This window comes from Amblyomma mixtum, chromosome 2 (genome assembly GCF_055824585.1).
Source record: "Amblyomma mixtum isolate Tamu chromosome 2, ASM5582458v1, whole genome shotgun sequence".
Lineage (NCBI taxonomy): Eukaryota > Metazoa > Arthropoda > Arachnida > Ixodida > Ixodidae > Amblyomma > Amblyomma mixtum.
In genome coordinates, this window is record NC_143013.1 from 174,956,155 (window position 1) to 174,977,846 (window position 21,692).

At 48.5% G+C, this 21,692-nt stretch overlaps 1 protein-coding gene across 1 annotated transcript; it reads right to left on the reverse strand.

The window, feature by feature from the left end:
* Positions 1-11,400: 11,400 nt before the first annotated feature.
* On the reverse strand, positions 11,401-19,904 carry LOC149361704 (uncharacterized). The gene is made up of 4 exons (XM_089568129.1): positions 19,682-19,904; positions 19,334-19,494; positions 15,349-16,250; positions 11,401-11,404 (listed from the first exon to the last, which is right to left on the reverse strand). The coding sequence occupies exons 1-4, from the start codon at positions 19,902-19,904 to the stop codon at positions 11,401-11,403; spliced, it is 1,290 nt and encodes a 429-aa protein (XP_089424255.1).
* Between the last annotated feature and the right edge of the window lie 1,788 nt (positions 19,905-21,692).

Genomic DNA, 21,692 nt, shown 5'->3' on the forward strand with positions numbered 1-21,692 from the left:
CACTGGAGATATTATTTCTATCACTAGTTTAGCACTTTGGGCTGAAATGTTATCAATGCCACAAGAAGCATTACGCATGCCGGTTATTGCTGACTTTACCTCATCACAATCTGTAGGAAAAAGATGAAATGAGCGAGTTGGTCGAACGAGGCATGTGGCACAGGGTTCAGTGGGATTTAGATTTTCTATTGATGAAAAGTAATCGCTAAAAGCTGCACAGATATCCTCTGGGGACGTATGCGTTGTACCATTATATGTTACTTTATCAGGCAGTTGTTGCTTTCTTTCTCTGCCAAGGTATTTGTTCACGATGCTCCAGTTTTTATTTTTATGCTTTTATGTTTTATTTTGTTTAATGTTTAAAGATAACACACCACCGTCAGCACGGCGGCCCTAAAAATATGAGTAGCTGCAAACATCTGTAGGTTGTTTGGTTCTTCCCACAGGATTTCTCTATGTTAGTAACTGTACCTAACAGAGTGGTAACTACTTGCAGTTACTCAATATCGATGGGCTAATGTGAGAAGCACTAAGTTTCCCTTAGTAGATATACCGCGACCGCTTTTTCTAAAGAGCGGACGCCTCACTGCTCGTGGTCCTACTCACTCAAACTGAGGCTTCTGGAAGTGCTCATCTACTTGTTGGTTTGAGCATCCGCCTCGCATGCCGGAGGTACGGGGTTCGATCCCCAGTGTCGCTGGATACCCACCGGTGATACAATGGGTACAAGCTTCCCCTGCCTGGTGCTCTGCCTTTTTTGGGTGAAATGCTTGGAAAATGGGTCTTTCACACAGCCTTCTTTAATGAAAACTGCCTTGTGCCACGGTGGTCTTTGGACAAAGCTGCCCTTGTGCCATAAAAAATCATCATCATCATCTTTCTAAACGAAAATTCGCTGGGGTGCATTGGGTTTGCAAGGCCCTCAAACAATGCTGGTCCGTCGATATACGGCGAGAAACTGGAAAGGCAAGGAATTTGACACAAAGAAACTCTGTTGAATGAATGGTGGTTAAACGGAGGCTGTAACGGGGGGGCGACGAGTGAACGAAAACTAAATAGGGAATTCGATATTTACTGCGGGGAGATGGGACGGATGGAGTGTAATCGCAGTGTCAAATGTTTGAACCTTCCAGACAGACTCGGAGCTCTTGGAGATAGAAATGCTTTAAGGCCCATTTGCTATACGCTCTGGCGGTCAAATAAAATAGAAAATCCATGTGCGTTTATTTTCTGTTGGCCCCGCTTATGCCAGAAATAAGCGGGGCAGTAAGGAGACACGATGCGTCGTTAGAGGCCAAAAATTGCAACAAAAAATAGTCTATAATCTTTGCTAAAACTAAAAAAGGGGCCTAAAAAATTTTCAATGATATAAAATAGGTGAGGGAAACAGATAAAAAAAAGCGAAAGGAAAAAGGCTTAACCACCCCATATCTTGAAATAGTTGTCTCGTTTCCTAGGCATCATTTTAAGTGCATTGAGTCAACCAAAATTGGAAAGCAGCTAGCAAAGCCACCAGGAGATTGTAGAAGTAGTGTGAGGCGGTTGGCTGCTTGACTGCTTTAGGCGACTGTCTGCATGAAAGCCGATAGATGTCATCGCCGAACTCTTATGTCCCTTTTTCACACCTGTGCAGGACAGGATGCTGTGAAGAGGGGGGAACTTCCAAGTGCGGTCCCGTTCTCTTTCGGTGTGGAATTTTGATGTGCTCACGACCTCGTGCGTCCCAGCGGGTATATTCCTTGTCGGCATGAACGTAAATGTTGATGCTGTGCTGAGCTCAGCTACGGAGAAGCTTAAAAAGATTAGCGAGCACCCACGGGACCTGGGCATCTACAGGCGCCTGCTCCTGGAGAAGCTTGTGCGCCAGTGTATGTGCGTCAAAGACTGCGACTTGTCTGATGACGATGACTCTTCAGACGGAGGAGGCAGTGCGTCCCAGTATGAGCCACCACCAAAGCACGGACGCCGTGACGAGGTCGAGAAAAAATTGCCGGAAGACTTGTAGTACTGTCCTCCACGTTTACTGACGACCCTTCCCTTTTGAACTTTACAATGACATTGTTTTCCGTATATGTAGAGCGCGCTGGTGGTATTTATTGTACTTAAGCCTGAAAAGAGAGTGCGAATTTTTGTTTCTGCTTTTAGCAAATCAAGTTTCGTATTGTTACTTCATGTGGTTGTCGTATCTCGGCGAAGTTTCCTTTCAGAACACATGCTGTAAAGTAGCTTTCTTGACATCTGTCTTTGTCGACATCCTCAAATGTCTCGGCTGGACTGCCACCGCCTGAAAGTTGATAGTGTTATAGTTTCGTTACGGTTTTTTAGATTATACTTAAATTACTGAAGTAATAGAACAATTTAGAGGGCTCAAGGACGTACGATGACGGCAAATTAATTTGTCATTAGCAAAGGACACAAAATATACTCAAACGAAAACCCGCGTTCAGTGCCTCAGTTTTTCTCACCTGCATTCTAAAAACGATGCCTCATAATCGTCCAGTCCCGGCGAAGTTTGACTGGCTCGCCAATCTCCGTCCTATTTGATACGGACACTGAACTTTAAGCGCCGATTTTTTCCCGCCTAATGGAAAGCTTGCGGTCTAAGGTACTCGATTCCGCTGCGGTGCTATAAACTCTGTTGGCGATTTTTATCGAGAATTGTCGGATCAGTGCGCGCGCCCGTTTTTATTTTTATTTGTCCCGATGATGGAAACCGTAAACAGCGAAGATGATGCCGATTGCACGATGTCAGAAGTGATGTGCCAAATAGCTAATATCACCCCCCCCCCCCCCCCCAGACAATAGTTAGGCATTTTGAATATACGGTAGCATCTTTTTCAGTTTCCGCAAGCGAAGCTGTTACGGCTCTTGAGGTTTTAGTTTTACTAGACCATCATCATCATCATCAGCCTGACTACGCCCACGGCAGGGCAAAGGCCTCACCCATGTCTGTCTTATTAACCCTGTCTTTTGCCAGTTGCGGCCTTTGTATCCCCGCAAACTTCTTAATCTCATCCGCTCACCTAACTTTCTGCCGGCCCCTGGTGCGATTGACTTCTCTTGGACCGTGGCTCCCGCTTTTTCAGAGAAATGCAATCGACTTGCGCCATCTGGTGAGGAAAGCTAAAAGCACATCTTCGGCGATCCGGAGGTTGCGTTGCCTGTCATCAAAGACAGCACTGGAGAGAGCGTAAAATTTAATGAAACATGAACACTCCAGAAAAAAAATAAATAAACGGTAGATTTGAAACAACTCTGATCTTTAAGCGAGTTGTGATCACGCGGTGTGCTACACCGATAATGCTGGGTTTCAGCGGAAGACAGATAGATGCGATTTTTAATGCCAAGTTAAAATTATAGATCCTCTTCGACACTACGGTGCTTAATTCTCTCAATAATAGGCTAGGTCTCTTCACTTCTACCATAAACTCGAGACTCGTTTTGGTCAGCGGTTGGTCCCTTTAAGCGCATCTGCAGGCTCTCTAATATGCTGCTGCTTGTGCTGAATTAAAAAAATTCTACTCAAAAGTACACCTGCGCCCCTTCGAAACAGAAATTATTTCTACGATCATTGAGGTGCTCACTTGACAAGTTCTGCCATTTTTTTATGGCTATTCTCATCATATTTATTTATTTTTTACCCTCAGGGCAAAGCATTACAGAGTGGAGTGCGTGGTACATAAAAACACTGAAAATACAAACAACAGCAGAGAACAAGCAAAGTGTCAAACTATAAATAACTCAGAATAAGTGATAAACACAATATATCATTCAATAGAAGCAGTAACAGCAGTCCGAAACAACACAGGGCCATCAATTGTGGCAACTGAAGAAGGAACGTGGTTCCAGTCATATAACGTGCCGGGAATAAAGGAATCCGAGAATGTTTTAGTTTTGCATGTAGAAATGCCTGCCTTATGTATGTGATCAGTGCGGCGTGAAATATATTGTTACGCCACGTAGCGGCTTACTGAGGACTTGGAGGAAGAAGAGGGAGGCACGCGCAGACTGATCTGGGCTCTGAGCCGTTTCCAGCCAGCTGTGTTCCGTCCAGCATTCACCTGTATAAAACCGATTTCATCCGCTACAATATGAAGGGGGAAGAAGTAATTCGCAGCGAACGGAATCATGATCAAACATTTTGTGAAAAAGGCGCAGGCGTGCAATTTTGCGTCGTGATGCAAGTGAAGTTAGGCCCAATGTATACCCTTCATAGCCGTTACGCTTGACGTACGCCGGAAGTCAGAGAGAATAAAGTGTGCTGATTTGTGTTGTACCATCTCCAGTTGGTGGATCAAACTCCTAACACCAGGGTCCCAGACAGATGGCGGATATTCTAGTTGTGAACGTACGAGTGTGGTATAGAGTAGAAGTTTGATGTTAGTTGGGGCTCCGTGAAAGTCATGTCTCAGATATACGAGCATGCCATTAGCTTTGTTAGTGATGTGCTCAATGTGCGCATGCCAGCTAAGGTTAGACGTAATATGAATTCCGAGGTACTTATATTTTGTAACTGAATCAAGTAGCACACCATTAAGAGCATATACTCGAAGATCACTATTAACACGAGAAATGCGCATAAGTTTGCACTTTTCAGCATTTCGAAGTCACATTCCAAGTTTTGCACCATGTTGAGATAGCGTTAAGGTCAAATTGGATCATGTGCTTGTCGTTATCGTTTGTTATTTCTTGAAAAAAAAACGCAGTCATCGGCAAAAAGATGTACAAAAGAAGAATGATTGGCGGGTAAGTCATTGATAAATATAAGAAAAAGCAGGGGCCCAGGACGGTGCCTTTGGGAACACCGAAAAGAACAGGGTGCATGGAGGAATTTACAATGTTGACGGCAACAAATTGCTTTCGATGAGTAAGAAAAACTTCGAGCCATTTTAAAATGTTAGTGTCTAATCCTACCAAGCGCAGTTTTAGTAACAAAAAATGATGGGAAACCTTATCGCCTTCGCGAAATCTAGGAAGATGCAGTCGGCGATCGAGCGACGGTCTAAAATTGCGTGAAGTTTGTGCGTGAATGAGAGTAGCGGTGTTTCGCATGAATAGGACTTCCTAAAACCGTGCTGAGAAGGATGAAAAAACGAGCTTGATTCAAGGAAAGTGACAATATGTGAAAAGAGAATGTGCTCTAAGATTTTGCATGGAATGCTAATAGATATGGGCCGCTAGTTAAAGGCGAGTATTTATTACCGGATTTACACACAGGAACCAGCTTATCAATCTTCCAATCAGCCGGTAGTTTGCCGTTCTCCAATTATTGCTGAAATATTTTAGTTAAGGCGAGCGATGAATACATTTTAGTACTTTTCAGGAACTTTGTAGTAATTCAATCAACCCCAGCACTGGAGCATATCTTAAGATTGTCAATTATTTTAACTATACCACCAGGATGGTTGACTACTGGATACATTGGGAGGAAGTTATTATGAGCCAGTTGAGGGAAATCCGTAGTTTCATCACCATCATATATACAATTGGTCAGAATTTTTTCACATAACTTGAACAAATCAAGTGCTAGTATTCTGGACTGGAGGGCTAAAAAATTAATTTTGTTAAAGCTCCATATACCACCTTGGCGGAAAATATATCATTTAGGAGAGAAACAAAAATAACGCGTCAGAGGGATAAAACAGGCCGCATAAACACGTCGTACTACCCTTTTAGAGCGTGGAAATATTTTCTGCAGGTGTGCCTCCCTGTTGATTTTCGTGTGTGTTTTTACAGCTAGGCATTTATGCAAAATTGTACCGGAGGTAGCAAAAATTCTGAAGACACTTAAGCTTCGCCTTTAAGGGTATGACGCGAGAGCGGTTCTTCCTCTTGCCCACGCACACACGGATCGAAATGTGGGGACTCGGCTTCTTACCTTCTCTAGATTAATAGCTTAAAGGAACACTAAACGGGAATAATAAGTCAAGGTATACAGACAGGTTAACGTCTCGTTAGAGCAAATATGTCAATTTTACCGAAAACAAAACTTCAAAGCCAGAAAATTGCGTAAAAAATTCAGGGAGACACTTCGTTGACCTAAAGTGCGTTCAGGCGAAAGCCTTAAGCGCGGTGTTGCTGCTTGTGTCATTGATGTGTGGTTAAGATGTTAGCCTTCGCCTGTAAGAGTGGAACGCGACAGCGTATTGCAACCCTGCAAGCTAGTCCACAGAACGCAAGCGCCCGTTCAGCTCCCCAAAGCAGGTAAAGCCGTGACTACGGACAACTTAAGACCCATCTCATTGACCTCGTGTGTGGGAAAACTCATGGAGACGATGGTTCGGGATCGCCTCTCTCCATACATGGAGGGTAAGGGCCTCTTTGCAGACACTATGTTCGGGTTCCGCCCGCACATGTCTGCACAGGATGTCCTACTCCAACTACACAGGGACATAATACGACCCACAGCCATGCAACAAAACGACAAGGCCATTCTCGCCCTCGATCTTAAGGGGGCGTTTGACAATGTTAAACATGCCACCATACTCTTTAACTTGAACACCACTAACTGCGGGGCGAAGGCCTTCGCCTATGTCAGAGTCTTCCTCTCTGCGCGTCAGGCACTCCTCCGGATCGAGGACGAGGAATACGGCCCGTACTCTATGGGTACACGAGGTACAGCACAGGGGGCGGTATTATCACCGCTCCTTTTCAACATCGCCATGATGCACCTGCCCGGCCGACTGGCTCAGGTGGAGGGCATAAAACACGCACTCTACGCAGACGATATTACAATCTGGACCACCGAGGGGAGCCTTGGGGAGATGGAGGACCGCCTTCAGCAGGCCGCCTCCATAGTCGATGCATATGCTGCCGACTGTGGTCTCCAATGTGCCCCGCCAAATCAGAGCTTCTACACGTCAGGACAAACCACAAGGACAACACGTCTCTATACATATCTCTGTCGGGCGGTCCCATCACAGAAGTGGCAGAGCTCCGGATCCTGGGTCTTTTCATCAATAACAAACTTAAGCCGGACTCTACTATAGCAAAACTCAAGAGCATAGGTGAACAGGTAGGGCGCATGATCCACCGTGTTTCCAATAAGCGGGGTGGTCTGCGGGCAGGGAAGCGCTACGGCTCGCCCATGCATTCGTGACCAGCCGGATCCTCTACGCCGTGCCGTACCTACGCACCACCAAACAACAAGACGAGCGCATTGACGCCATCATCAGGAAGGCAACAAAGCGAGCATTGGACCTCCCGGTGGCTACCTCCAACGCCAAACTGAAGGCGTTGGGAGTGGTAAACTCCTATCAGGAGTTGCGGGAGGCCCACCTCGTGAACCAATATACGCGGCTATCGCAGACGGTTCCTGGGCGCCGCCTGCTAAAACGCTTACACATCCAACACACATGCATACCAGAGGGGACGGAGAACATCCCGGTGCTGTGGCGCCACATGCTCTTGGTCGCTCCGCTCCCTCGTAACATGGACATGGCTTCACATGAAGGCAGACGACAAGCGCGGGGTCGCACGCTTGAGAGGCAGTATGGATATAAAGAGGGCGTTTACTACGTGGACATCACAGGGCTGTCGCCCACGGGATTCTTCACGGCTGCCGTAGTCCACCGGGGAGTGAATGTCGATGGCCTATCTTTTCGGGCCCCAAATTCAACGCGAGCGGAGGAAGTCGCAATAGCTCTCGCTGCCGCCGATCCAAAATCGAGAACAGTTATCACGGACTCTCGCCGGGCCTGTGAACATTATCTTGCAGGCGAAATATCCCCTCTTGCCTCCCAAATTCTAAGACGCGCTCCCGCCGATCCAACTCGCACAAAAGTGATCTGGGCTCCTGGCCACCAGGGTCTACGAGGCAATGAGGCCGCTGATGCGGCCGCCCGAGCGCTCACATACCGGGCTCCTCATCCTAGCTCTCCTGGCTCAGAAGCTCATAAACCGCTTCTGCGGTTCCGCGAAATCCTAATTCATTATTGCGACAGCCACCGTCTCTACCCAGTACCTGCCAAGGGGCTGAGTAAGGCGGAGGAGCGAACTCTGCGGCGCCTGCAGACAGGAACTCTTCTGTGTCCTGCCATAGCAAAACACTTCGATCGTAACACAGATGGGCGCTGCCCGCACTGTGGAGAGATCTGCGATATCTTTCACATGGTGTGGGCATGTACTCGGAATCCTCACCTTCCCCTTTCCCCCACCCCCACCCGAGAGGCATGGGAGACTGCCCTCCTCAACTGCTCCACACTGGAGTCTCAAAGGGCTCTAGTAAAGCGGGCGCGAGACGGGTTCTCGTCATGCGGTGTCCCGGACTAAGGATACCGACCATGTAGCAGGGTTTCTTGACCCTCAAACTCTCTTTATAAATTAAAGTTTTTCACCACCACCACCGTTCGGCTCTACGCCTTGCTCGTCGGTGAATTGGTTTTTGAGGAAATGAAATGTATCTGACTCGCATATCTCGGTGGGCACCTGAACCTCGCCGTAACGGGAAAGGAGGAAGATGGGAGTGAACGAAGACATCCTATTTACTAGACGCGCCTTTGTTCATTCCAAACCATCAAGCTGGCATGGCGGAGTAGTTAGCGTGCTCGTCTCGTACTCCGGAGACCCTGGTTCGATTCCCCAAATCGACGAATTTCCTACTCGGTTTTATTTACCTATCTGGCCTTGCTAGAAAGGATAATTAGGCTAATTGTTATATAACTAATTAACTAGATTCAGTCCCACTTACTTGGAGCATCACTATACTATCTCTTCAACTGGTTGCATGGTTGCCAGATAAAGTACAAATGGCCCCGTTTGAAATTCGCGCACTCTGACGTGATGTGCATGTTCACCAATTGAAAAGCGTGATATTTCTGTCGACAACTCCTGATTACAAGGATGAGGAATTACAGGCTTTTGCCTTAAAACTGAAGTACGCATGGCGCCACCTCCTGCTGATTCGTACAACTGCAGAAGGTGACATAATTCTACGCTTTCTCGACGAACGCTATTTTGCCGCCAATTGGCCGTTATTCTCTAAAATACGAGGAATACAGCGTGGCCAGTGTAGGCACAAACGGAGGCTCTAACGGGAAAAATATGCATGACGCCTGCGGTTACGCATATTTTTCGTCTTTTCGGAACTTTCGGTTCTCTGGTCGATGGATGGCTGCTCGATGCTGTTGTTGGCCTTGGTGGCAGCACTTTCCGCGCTACTTGGACAGCAAACGCGCCCAGTAAAGATGCCCTTGTTCTGCCGCTTCATTCTGCACGAACTCACTATTGTTGCGTATTGCCTTTCGGTGCCTTTTTTGACAGTTGCGGGACGCCTGCCTTCAGCAAAATGTTGATGTAGCGGTGCCGCCCAAGTCATTGACCAAGTTTATCACTCCGACCTGGTGCTCTGGGGCTTGCTGGTGACTTGGGCACCACGGCGCTGCTGCTAGGCTATCGGCAGCATCAAGGCCGCGAAACTTAAAGAAGCACCTATCGCCGACCATCTTCACGAGGCACGGAGGCACGAACGCGATGAAACGGTCCCACACGTTTTATTGCGAAAGCAAAACTACTTTCACTTTCAGCTCCTAGCGTGGCGAGGCCGCGGTAGCTACCATTGACCTTTGCTTGACCTCTGCTATGACGTCATACCATCTGCCGCAAAAACCAGGGGCCCAATTTGTGCCGTCGCGAGGCGAGGCCGTTCTTGGTAGCTGCTGCCTAACTCCTGCGCCCGCCGCGCGGGGCGCGCCTGCGGTATGACGTCACAGCTGCAAGAGCAGGGCTCCAACTTGTGCCGTCGCGAGCCGAGGCCGCGCTTGATAGCTGCTGCTTAACTCCTGCCTCCGCCGCGCGCGGCGCGGCTAGCGGGTTGGATTGGATTGGAATGGAATGGATTGGATTGGATTGGATTGGATAGTATAACCGATGCATCACCACAAGTCTAACCACAAGCGCCACCAGCAGCTACACTACCAGCTGAACCATGGCGTAGCTACGCATATTGCTTTCGCAATTACCGGGCTTAACCGCGGTGGCTCAGTGGCTATGGTGCTCGGCTGCTGGCCCGAAAGACGCGGGTTCGATCCCGGCCGCGGCGGCTGAATTTCTTTGGAGGAGAAATTCGAGGCCCGTGTACTGTGCGATGTCAGTGCACGTTAAAGAACCCCAGGTGGTCGAAATTTCCGGAGCCCTTCACTACGGCGTCTCTCATAGCCTTAGTCGCTTTGGGACGTTAAACCCCATAAACCAACCAAACCAAGATAAGCCACAGCCAATTTTTTTTTCTTCTTTTAGCAGGTTGGCTATCTCGTTCGTTCGCCATACGGGTGTTGCAGATCTGACGATGCGCTCCTGATCGTCCTTCCGTGCCCAGAAGCCGATATCGATCCTTTCTTTTCTTTCCTGTTACTCTTGTGTGGAGATGTGGCCAGTAATCCTCTCCCTGGCTTCTCAAACGAGTAACCTTGGAAATCCCTTGCAGAAGTCATGAAGACCGTAAGGGACCTGATAGAACGATCTAATGCCCAGAAGCCGATATCGAGCCTTTCTATTCTTTCCTGTTACTCTTGTGTGGAGATGTGGGCAGTAATCCTCTCCCTGGCTTCTCAAACGAGTAACGTTGGAATTTTCTCGCAGAAGTCTTGAAGACCGTAAGGGACCTGATAGAACGCTCTAATGCTCAAAAGAGGTCCAACACACAGTATATGGCATTGTTTGTGAACTAAAAGCCTAGCAGCCATCATTGTCTGGGACAATATCTGATATTGGAGTAAGGTTCGAAAACATTTTCAGATCACATCGCTAATTGGCACAGTCACCTAAATAAACTATGTAAAATGGTTGCCCGAGTAGAAGAAGAAGCCTCTGCATTACGCTCGCTGAATTTAATGCTGAATTTCAATCTACATCAAACAGTCTCCCATCCAACTCGCATACTACGCAAAGCAAAAAGCATTCTCGACCTAATACTTGTAAGCGAGAATTTCCCAATACGCCAGACTAAGCTTGACATAATCGACGGAATTTCTAATCACAGTATACCAGCCTGTGAGCTACCACTCGATATTGTAATAACGACCCGCTCATCCCAATCGACTGTAAGTAATTTTAATAGAGCCGACGACGCTAGTATATTAGCCCATCTTGCACACGAGTTTCAGACGTTTGCCGAAGCAGAATCTAAAGCAGGCTCAGAGAAAAACTCTCTCTGGGTACAGCTCAAGGAAATCATTTTTTACTCTATATGCAGATATGTCCCCTAAAAAAACAAGCGCGTTAAAGCACAGAACCCATGGATCACGCGAGAGGTCATTCATGCAAAACGCAAAGTGAAAAGGCTGCGCCGCTCCATTAATAACCCCGACGGAACACAAAAATTAGCCAGTGCAACTGAAATATTCAAGAATAAAATGATGAAATCAAAGGAATACTACTTTAGTGTTACGCTGCCTGACTTCCTTACCTGTAGCCCACACAGGTTCTGGAACCACTTCCGCAACAGAAACACAGCAGGACACGAACAGACACCAGAGGTAAACAGTGCGAAGGCTAATTACTTTAATGCCTTTTATCAGTCTGTATTTACTACAGATAATGACGTTACTTCCCAGATGGCAACAACCCGAACTTCAGGTATCAGAAAAATAAACATAACTGATGACGTAATTTTCTGTCTTCTCTTGCGAAGATCGATCCGAAGAAAGCCAGCGCGCCAGATAACATACCCAATGCGTTTTTAAAAAGATACGCGGAATGGTGCAGCAAATACCTCGGCATAATATTCCGCAATACACTTGCTGTGTCAAAACTACTGGATGACTGGAAGCTGGCGAAAATCATTCCGATCCATAAAGGAGGAGATATTAGAAGTGCATCAAACTTAAGGCCCATCTCACTGACTAGTACAGCATTTAAAGTTTTCGAACACATCATCTCCAAACATCTAACCGATTTTCTAGAGCATAATAAGTTGATACCATCTGACCAGCATGGTTTTCGCCGAGGGCTGTCGCCTATCACTCAATTAATCGAAGTCGTTCATGACTTGGCCCTCAGCATCGACACCTGCAGTCAAACTGACATATTGCTACTAGATTTTTCCAAAGCGTTTGATTGCATGTGCCATAACAAACTAATCGCAAACCTGGAATGCATACTTGGTGGGAAGGCAGCGCAAAAAAATGACAACCACAGGGGAGGATAAGACAGCGTTCTTTTGTGTCTTGGGGAGCTGATGGGTCCCAGGAAGGCGTCCTCATCGTCGTCTGGCGGCGGTGCATCTACAGGGGCTGGTGACAGGCAGTCGGCGTCAGAGTGCTTGCGTCCGGACTTGTAAACGACAGTTACATCAAACTCCTGGAGCCGCAGGCTCCTTCGAGCGAGGCGGCCGGAGGCGTCCTTCAAACTGGCGAGCCAGCACAGTGCGTGGTGATCGCTGACCACCTTGAACGGTCGTCCGTACAGGTAGGGGCGGAATTTCGACGTAGCCCAGATGATGGCAAGGCACTCCTTCTCAGTTGTCGAATAATTAGCTTCGGCTTTGGACAGGGAACGGCTAGCGTACGCGATGACCTTCACCACTCGGTCAATTTTCTGAACGAGGCCAGTGCTAAGCCCACACTACTTGAGTCGGTATGAATTTCAGTCTCGGCGTTTCCATCGAAGTGCGCGAGGATCGGTGGGGCTGTAAACGACGCTGAAGTTCCTTTTAGGCTTCCACTTGCGGCGCTTCCCATTTAAATGGCTTCGTCAGGTGGGTCAGTGGCTCGGTGATCCCCGAAAAGTTCTTCACAAATCGTCGGTAGTACGCGCACAGTCCGAGGAATCTGCGCACAACTTTCTTATCGGCCGGTGGAGGAAACATTGCGATAGCAGCTGTTTTCTGCGGGTCTGGGCGTACTCCCTCCTTGCTAACAATTGTGGCCCAGAAACAGCAGCTCTTCTTAGGCAAAGTGGCGCTTCTCTGCTTTCAAGGTTAGCCTGGACGATTTGATTGCGTCTAGTGCTGTTCGAAGCCTTTTTAGGTGTTCCTAAAAGTTCGAAGCGAAGACAACGACGTCATCTAAATATACCAGACAAATCTGCTCCTTCAGGCCTGCTAGCACTGTATCCATTACTCGCTGAAATGTGGCTGGTGCGGAACAGAGACCTAATGGCATCACCTTGAACTCCAAGAGGCCATCTGGAGTGATGAATGCGGTCTTCTCGCGATCTCTTTCATCGGGATCAATTTGCCAGTAGCAGCTCTTAAGGTCCATCGATGAGAAAAAAAATTAGGGGGCACTTTGTCTCTCTAAAGTGCTGCAAGGCGAAAGCGTTTCCTGGCCACTGTTTGTTTTATTTACTTCTTATTTTTCATATTTTGTTTTTATTTATTTTTGCTCCTTTTCTTACTTTCATTGTTTTTATTTTTATTTTCGCATGTTATTTTTATTTTGTTTTCATTTCAGCTATCTTTTCTTATTTTTATTTTTATTCATCTTTTCTTGACTTTACTTTTTTATTTCGTTTATGAAGCCCATGCATTCACTAGATGCGCCTTTATTCATGTTGGAACCTTGAGCCTTTTAAGCAGTGACGCCGAAAGGCGGACGAATCTGCCGACGCGTCTGTCGACACGGCTGTGACGCGTCTGTCGACACTCCTGCCGACGCATCTGTCGACACTTCTGCCGACGCGTCTGTCGACACGGCTGCCGACGCGTCTGTCGACACACCTGCCGACACGTCTGCTAACGACAGTATGAGGCATTATAGGCTTTCGCCTTAATACCTGGCGTTGCAGAGCCGTTCCAGTGTGTCGTCGATGCGAAGGAGGGGGTAGACGCCCTTCTTTGTGATGTTGTTCAAGCGCCGGTAATCAACGCAGAATAGAATTGCACCGTCTTTCTTTCTCACTAGAACAACAGGTGCCGCCCAGGGGCTCTTCGAAGGCTGAATAACGTCGTCGCGCAGTATTTCTTCCACTTGGTCCCGGATGGCTTGTCGTTCTCGCGGCGACACTCGGTAGGGGTTCTAGCGGAGATGTCGGGCGTGCTGGTCGGTTATAATGCAATGCTTGGCAATCGGCCTTTGTCGGACCTTCGGCGATGACGAGAAGCACTCGCTGTAGCTTCGAAGGAGATTGCGGATCTGGTCTTGTCTGTTCCGGGGCAGGGCTGGGTTTATGTCGAAAGCTGGCGAGTTCACTTGGTCAGGCGAATCTTCTACGGATGGGTCGGAGAGCGCGAAAATTCTCGTACGTCGGATATTGCGTCGAGGAATGCAGTCGTCGTTCCTTTGTTAACGTGCCGGTATTCTTCGCAGAAGTTAGTCAGCAGTACTTCTGTTTGTCCTTTGCAGAAATGTGCGATGCCTCTTGCGATGCCGATTCCTCGGTACAGAAGCAACTGCATGTTCCCCTCGATAATGGCTTCACTGGTATTCGCTTCTGTGGAGCCTACGGTGATGATGACGCTTGATCGGGGTGGGACACTCACTTGTTCCTCCAGGACACTAAGCGCAACGTGATGTTCCGGAGTTCTCATCGACGGGATGGCCTCGTCCGTGGAAAGTGTGATAATTTTGGATCGCAGGTCGATGATCGCTGGATGTTCATTAAGGAAATCCATGCCCAAGATTACTTCGCGGGAACATTGCCGTAGCACTACAAAGGTCGCCCCTTCCCTTGTATGTCCCTTGAGAGTCACTCGCGCTGTGCATCGAGGTGGCCCCCTGCGGTGCGAATTTGGGGGCCGTCCCAAGCGGTCGTTGCTTTCCTCAGCCGCGCAGCGAATGGTCCATTCATCACCGAATAATCGGCTCCCGTGTCGACTAGAGCGGTTACTTTCCGGCCGTCGATAACCACTTCTAAGTCGGATGTCCTGGCTCTGGAGTTGAACATCGTCCTCGGCGTCGGGCCACGGCTTCTTCGGGTGTGTGAATCGTGGGTGGGTCGTGTGGTCGAAGCTTTTCTTGATGGCGGCGTCGTTTTGAAGGTGGTTCGCGTCGTGGTCGAGGTTGTCTTTGTATGCGGCGTCGGCGTAGTGGGTGCGGCGTCTTCATACGGCGTGGTCAGTGGAGGATCTTCGTCGTTTCCTCGGCAAGGAACCTGACCTCCACAGGTTGCTTTGTTTAGTTTCCCCTACGGGGGCTAGGGGTCACTCCTCGGACAACCGCGGCGTAGCTGCGGCCTGGTGATGCAAAACGGTCGGTGGACGGCGATGGGGAGCGGGAAAGACGGCTTGACGACACGTACTCCCCCCTTTGCAGGTAGTCGTCGATTTCCCATGGTCGCTGGCCGGGGAGCGTTCGTGGGGCGTCGATAGCGAAACCTCGCAGGCCGATGCGCCTGTAAGGGCAGTGGCGAAGTATGTGGCTGGCGTGGACGCAGTGGAAACACAGTGGGCGGTTGTCGGGAGTCCGCCACTCGTCGCATTTCCTAAAGGTGTTGCGTTGCTCGTAATGTAGGAGTGAGGGAGCTTGGGGCAGTCGTTCCTGTAGAGCTGGTGCGCGCCGAAGAGGGGTTGGGGGGTCTCGTCGAGGCGGGGGACTGCGCAGTGCTGCAGCGTAGGTCATGGCGGTAGCTTCCTTTGATGTCGTTGGTGACGGGGAGCCAAGTGCATGATGCACTTCTTCACGGATGATGTCCGTGAGCGACGCCACCTGAGTCTCCTGCGTCGGCTGTGTTGGGGATGGCAGCAGGCGGCGAAGTTCTTCGCGAACAATTTCGCGTATTAGATCACGAAGGTTATTTCTACTTGCAGGGGTATCTGCTGGGGCGCTTGCCGACAGCACTTTAAGTGGTCTGTTGTAGTGACGGGTACGGGCGTCAAGGGTCTTTTCCATTGTTGAAGCTTCAGCTACAAACTCGGCGATGGTTGTTGGAGGATCCCGGACCAGACCACCGAAGAGTTGCTCCTTCACGCCTCGCATTAGGAAGGAGAGTTTCTTTTCTTCGTTCATGTCAGGGTTGGCGCGCTTGAAAAGGCATTTCATATCTTCCACATAAGCAGTCACGGTCTCGTTTGGGCGTTGAAATCGCGACTGCAGCAGAATCTCCGCTCTTTCCTTGCGTACGACGCTAGTGAACGTAGTCAGTAGTTGCTTCATGAAGGTCGCCCAGGTCGTGAGGGATGATTCGTGGTTTTTAAACCACCTTCTGGCGGAGCCGTCCAATGCAAAATAAACGTTCCGAAGCCTAGCGCTGTCGTCCCAGGCGTTCAGTGCTGCTACACGGTCGTACATGTCCAGCCAGTCTTCCCCATCTTCGTGTGGTTCTCCACGAAAAGTCGGTGGCTCACGGGGCTGGCGAAGCACGACGGGCGTTGGCTATGCACCAGGTTCCATCTTGAAGGGCATAACAGGTCAGCACCTCCACCAGATGTCACGTAGTGGTGACTGCAGTCCGGCGAACAGGAAAACAACGAGGATGTCTTCGAAATGGAACTCTTTATTCGGGCTGACTTGCGCCCGCAAAGAACTGAATCACTCGGCTGCGGCGTGGAAAGAGAAGTTTATTTTTTTTCGAAAGCAACAAAAATACATGACAAAACGATTGAACTGAAAAGTCTGATCATTCAAGCACATGCGCAGTGCCGCTGCACTGAGCACGTCAGTAGGGCAGTAATGAGGCCGACACTCGACCGCCGCGTAGGGCGATGAAGTACGTCGACCACTTGCGCAAAAACTCAGCCTCGCTCATTGACAGTGCGTCCACGCATTCTTGCTCAAAGAGGCGCGTGCGGAGGCGCTGCAACATCGGAAACATCGCTCTTTGCGGACGGCCATTTAAGGAAGCCACTCCGCGCTGCCGCCACAAAACGAACATGCCGACACACAAGAGTATATTTAAAAACAGTTCGCGTGAACTAGTGCGCGCTTCCAGGCGGGTTACAAACATCCGTGACACTTGCATCCAAAAGGTGCGCGCCCCTCAGAGACCGCATTGCGTACATCGGGCAGAGGGCGCCACGCCTCACGCCGCAAGGCGGTCTCTTGTGGGCAGGACCCGCCAGCCTCGCAACCAGCCGAAGTCCCTGATATCTGCAGGAAGTGGAGGTGAGGTCAGTTGGCGCCAGCGCGCCCGTCTCGTGAAGGGCATAGCAGGGTAGCAGGTCAGCACCTCCACCAGATGTCACGTAGTGGTAACTGCAGTCCAGCGAACAGGAAAACAACGAGGATGTCTTCGAAATGAAACTCTTTATTTAGGCGGACTTGCGCCCCAAAGAACTTAATCACTCGGCGGCGGCGTAGCAACAAGCGTGCTCGGCTGTCGTCGAACAGAATGAACGCCGCTGTCGGCCGTGTTCTTTTTAAAGCTCATAGCGAACCTTCGAGATAAAGCTTTAGAAGTTACTAGAACATTCTGGCTGAAACTAGAATCGGCTTCGTCCGGATGCGATCAATCGAAATCATTCTAGGCGCGTCTTGCGTCACAAACGAAGCATAAAGCAGCGCGCCGACAGCCTTGAAGCATGAACAAATAAACACAACAACAAACACTACAAAGACTCGCGGCATTATTAATGATATCACCACTCAGATTAACTGTAACATTAAGCTATTTGCAGACGACTGCATCATCTACAGGAAAATAGAAAGTCCGGAAGACCACATCGCGCTTTCCCAGTCACTTGACACTGTGGTGGATTGGTGTGATAAATGGCAGATGACTGTTAATTCTAAAAACATCAGTGTACATGTCAATAACCAGGAAAGAAAGTATCCTCATCTTTCGCTTACAGCATTCACGTTACGCCATTATGATAGTCTCCCTGCATAAATATCTTGGTGTTACACTAACCGCTGATGGGACGTACTACACATAGCTAATGTGACACGGGCAGCATTACGAAAACTGTTTTTTCTGAGATGTATCCGACTCGCACCAGCATCTACTAAACTCCTCTCATACAAAACTTTCATAAGACCTATTTTAGAGTACGCCCACACTGTTTGGTTTCCGCAAACAACCACTAACATAGCAAAACTAGAAAAAATACACTGAAATGCACTACGGTTGATCCATAGCAAAAATAAGCGTACTGACTCCCCCTTCGATCCTTGCAGCTATTCCAGGACTCCCGGCGCTCTGAATGAGAGCAAAGTACGCACGTTTAAAATTTTTATACAAACTGTTGCATAACGATTATAATATCAACGTGTCAAAATATATTTTCCCGTCTCAGGCTTGACCGACACGACACAAACATGCACTCTCTCTAACTGATTATTCCTATCACGCAGCTGCATTTAAACATTCATTTTTTCCTGCCGCCATCCGAGAATGGAACGAACTGGATGCCTCGATTACCCATGCGCCGACCTCAACAACATTCGCTGCAAGGCTCGAGGCCAGTATTGCCGTAGAGTAACGCTCTCAGTGATACACATGGGCCTCTGAGTATTCATAATCCGTTTCATTTCCGTTCCTTCTTTTCGTGTTAATCAGTGCATCACCCCTTGCGTAGTAATAGTTTGTCTTCCTGTGTTCGATTGTCCGCTATCCTTCAGTATTATTATTGTTTCTATCATATACGCATCTTGTCTTGAGCGCCAGGTTTTTTTATTTCATTTTTTATTTTCCTTTGTACGTGCATGTTGTTCACTGTTAGCCGTGTTTGATCACTTCATATGATAACCTCGTCTAGAGCCGATTGTACATCGTTTGTCCTCAGGTAGGCAAATGAACCACTGTTCTACCAGATTTTATCTTGGCATGTGTTCTTGCCGCATTGTGAAATTTCCTTGTGTTGTGTGATGTAGTTCTTGCCTCAGTGTAACTGTTGTGTATGCCCACCTGCTAGGGCCCCGTAAAGGGGCCTGCAGTATTGAAAATAAATAAATAAAGCATACTCGTATGTCTCCACTAAATCTACTTATCTAAGCACAAGTCATCCTATATAATGAAATAAGCGTCGTGCGGTATCAAAGATAGCAAACTTTACGCACGGAAAGACAGACGGACCGGGCAAAACAAAACTAGCAGAAGTCGCTTATGTACTTTGGGCCATGCTGCGGTTGGTGACAGTTCGAAAAAATTTCGGGGGGGGGGGGGGGGGGGGGGGCGAGTTCCATAAGCACCCCCCTGGCTGCGCCCCTGCGCTCGGCTGTTTCTTTCCTCACAATGATCGTGAATTTATGCCTTCAATAGTTCCTTCTTGAAGATGACCCATGTCGTTAGATCAGAATCATGGTTTGCAGACCACGTACCGTCTTTGCAAAATGCAACCGAACAACCACGATGCCAGCGGCAGCGGGCACTCAGCGGAGCGGCGGCGCTGCTGTCCCTCTCGCTGGCCGCTGCTCCTCGGCTGCGAGTGTAAACTCGGTGACCTAAGCCAGCGTTCTCAGCGTCCTCCTTTGTATGATAAGAAGTAAACTTGTGGTATGTGCGGCGAGAAAATTCGCACCTTTGGTGCGCTGTCGTACTGAGCGAGGGCCCTGGCTGACGTCTGCCAGTTAACACTCGCAGGAGGAGAGCAGCGGCCAGCGCCGTCGCTCGGCTGCAAGCCCGCTCCGGCCGCCTGCGCGGTTGCTCTGTTACTTTTGGCAAAGACGGCAGGTGCTGAGCCTTCCAGTGAGAATAAAGAAGCGTCCTATTTTTATCGCATGATCCCTAATTTTGAACGATTCCACGCGCTCTAAATTGGTCCAATAATTCTTCGGGGTCTTCGCTAAGCGATCCATTGAGCTTTGGCGGCGCCCGCGGCTGCTTCAGGATGACCAGGGTCGACATCTGTGGCGAGGTTATGGCGCACGTAACAGCGTCTTTTCGCTGTCGGGTGCGCTCCGGCAGGGTCCTGAACTCAGGTTCCACCCTTTGGAGACATTTGCCGGCTCGGTGAACTGGTGACACGTCCTCCGGTGTGAAGCGCAGATGGCTGGCGTCACAGCGTGCAGGGGCGGCCACACAGGACCTCCACTGAACTGTTGACACGCCCTCCGGTGTGAAGCGCAGATGGCTGCCGTCCCGGCTTGCATGGGCGGCCACACAGGACCTCCTCCAGGTGTCACGTAGTGGTGACGGCAGTACAGCGAGCAGAAAGACAGCGAAGAGGCCTTTAAACGAAACTCTTTATCTGGGCTGACTTGCACCCGTCAAGAACTGAATGATTCGACGGTAGCTTAGCCACAAGCGTGCTCGGCGGTCGTCGAACAGAATGCCGGCCGGTCTCGGCTGTGCTTAGCTTAAAAGCTTATAGCAAACTTTTGATATACGGAGTGCAAAATTAACACAACAGTATGGATCAGGTTTGGTTCGGTTTGGTCTTATAGGGCTTAACATAGGGCTTAAGCTATGAGGGACGCCGTAGTGAAGGTCTCTGGAAATTTCGACCCCCTGGCGTTCTTTAACGTTCACTGACATCGCACAGTACACAGGCCTCTAGAATTTCACTTCCATTGAAATTGGACCGCCGTGGCCGGGATCGAACCCGCGTCTTTCGGGTCTGCAGTCAAGCGCCATAACCAGTGCGTCACTGCAGCAGGGAACAAATGGAATCCGCTCCGCTGGACGCGATCAATCGAGATAAATTTGGTCGCGTCGTGCAACAGAAACAAAGCTATAAGGACGCGTGCCGGCAGCTTTGAAGAATGAACAAACCAACAGTACAAAGGTTCGTGGCATTGTCAGGAGTAACACGTTGGCCTGGGATCAGTGATCATGATGTTTTACATTACACCCTAATCTTCACAAGTTCCCCTTTACCTAACCGCTCTCAATACCTGTAAGAATTACATTAAAGTTATCATCGCGAACATCAACAAAGAATCGCACAGTTTAGTGACACATCTTAATATTTTTTGAACGGACATTGCACGAAAGCTAGTGCTTATTTAAAAATACAATTTCTTTCTTGACCAAGAATATTCATACTAGGCGCGTTTTCCTTAACCACAAAGCCCCGCAGTATAACAGCTCCATCAAGAAACTTGCTAACGGAAAAAAACGTCTTTCCCAGCTTCCAACCGCGATCTAAAAACAATCTATTGGTCAGCATAACATGCAGCATGCTATCAATATTCATCGGCTCTAAAGACTGCTAAGTTCCCATTTTCTAACACAACCCTATACATACATACCCTATACATACATATACATTAAAATCTGGCCCCAAAATTTCTTGAACACAATGAATAAACAAACAAACAATATCACAAAATCGACATCAGGCCATCCGGCGTAGAAAACCAATGTGCTTAAATGCTCAGTAACGCTTTCAGTAAATAGTTTTCATTGTCCTGGCCAAGTGATTAGCCTAATTAACACTCACAGTATCATGAAACGACCCCCATACCATACGATTCTGTTGGCAACAAATGTATTGCTCAACTTAAATTGAGTTAAAAAAAACTCTACTCAGAACTCCAATATTTCGAAGTGCATTTTCAAACCCAGTCTGGATTGTGCATCACTGCCGAGCGCTAGAATAGCGGGTAGTTCATATTTATAAATCAGGTCAGGTATGCTGTGGGCGTGTGTTCTCTCCCCTTTTGTCCGTCGTCCTGGTTTTGCGCTACTCTTATGTTACCGGTCAAACGCTTCACCCATTCAATTAGAGGCCAATATCACTTCCATCAGTTTCTTGAAAAATAATGGCGTTTGTTGTCTTCACTCGCGTTAACTTTCTAAAAGATGTTAGGTTTTTCCGCATTTAAACAATGATTTCTGCAATGATTTTCATCTACACAGAAGTCGTTTTCTCGTTCACCAACAACGTGTACGCGCTTCTACATTCCAGTTCGTAATTGATTGCATTTTTCTCGACT

What these genes read in the sequence shown, in the direction of transcription:
- LOC149361704 (XM_089568129.1), bottom strand. Translation starts at nt 19,904, where the DNA reads ATGCAAGCCGGGACGGCAGCCATCTGCGCTTCACACCGGAGGGCGTGT. An exon ending in CAGCGAAAAGACGCTGTTAC is followed by an intron (nt 19,495 to 19,681) that starts GTGCGCCATAAC and finishes TCTCACTGGAAG; the next exon opens with GCTCAGCACCTGCCGTCTTT. An exon ending in AGTACGACAGCGCACCAAAG is followed by an intron (nt 16,251 to 19,333) that starts GTGCGAATTTTC and finishes CCTGGTGCATAG; the next exon opens with CCAACGCCCGTCGTGCTTCG.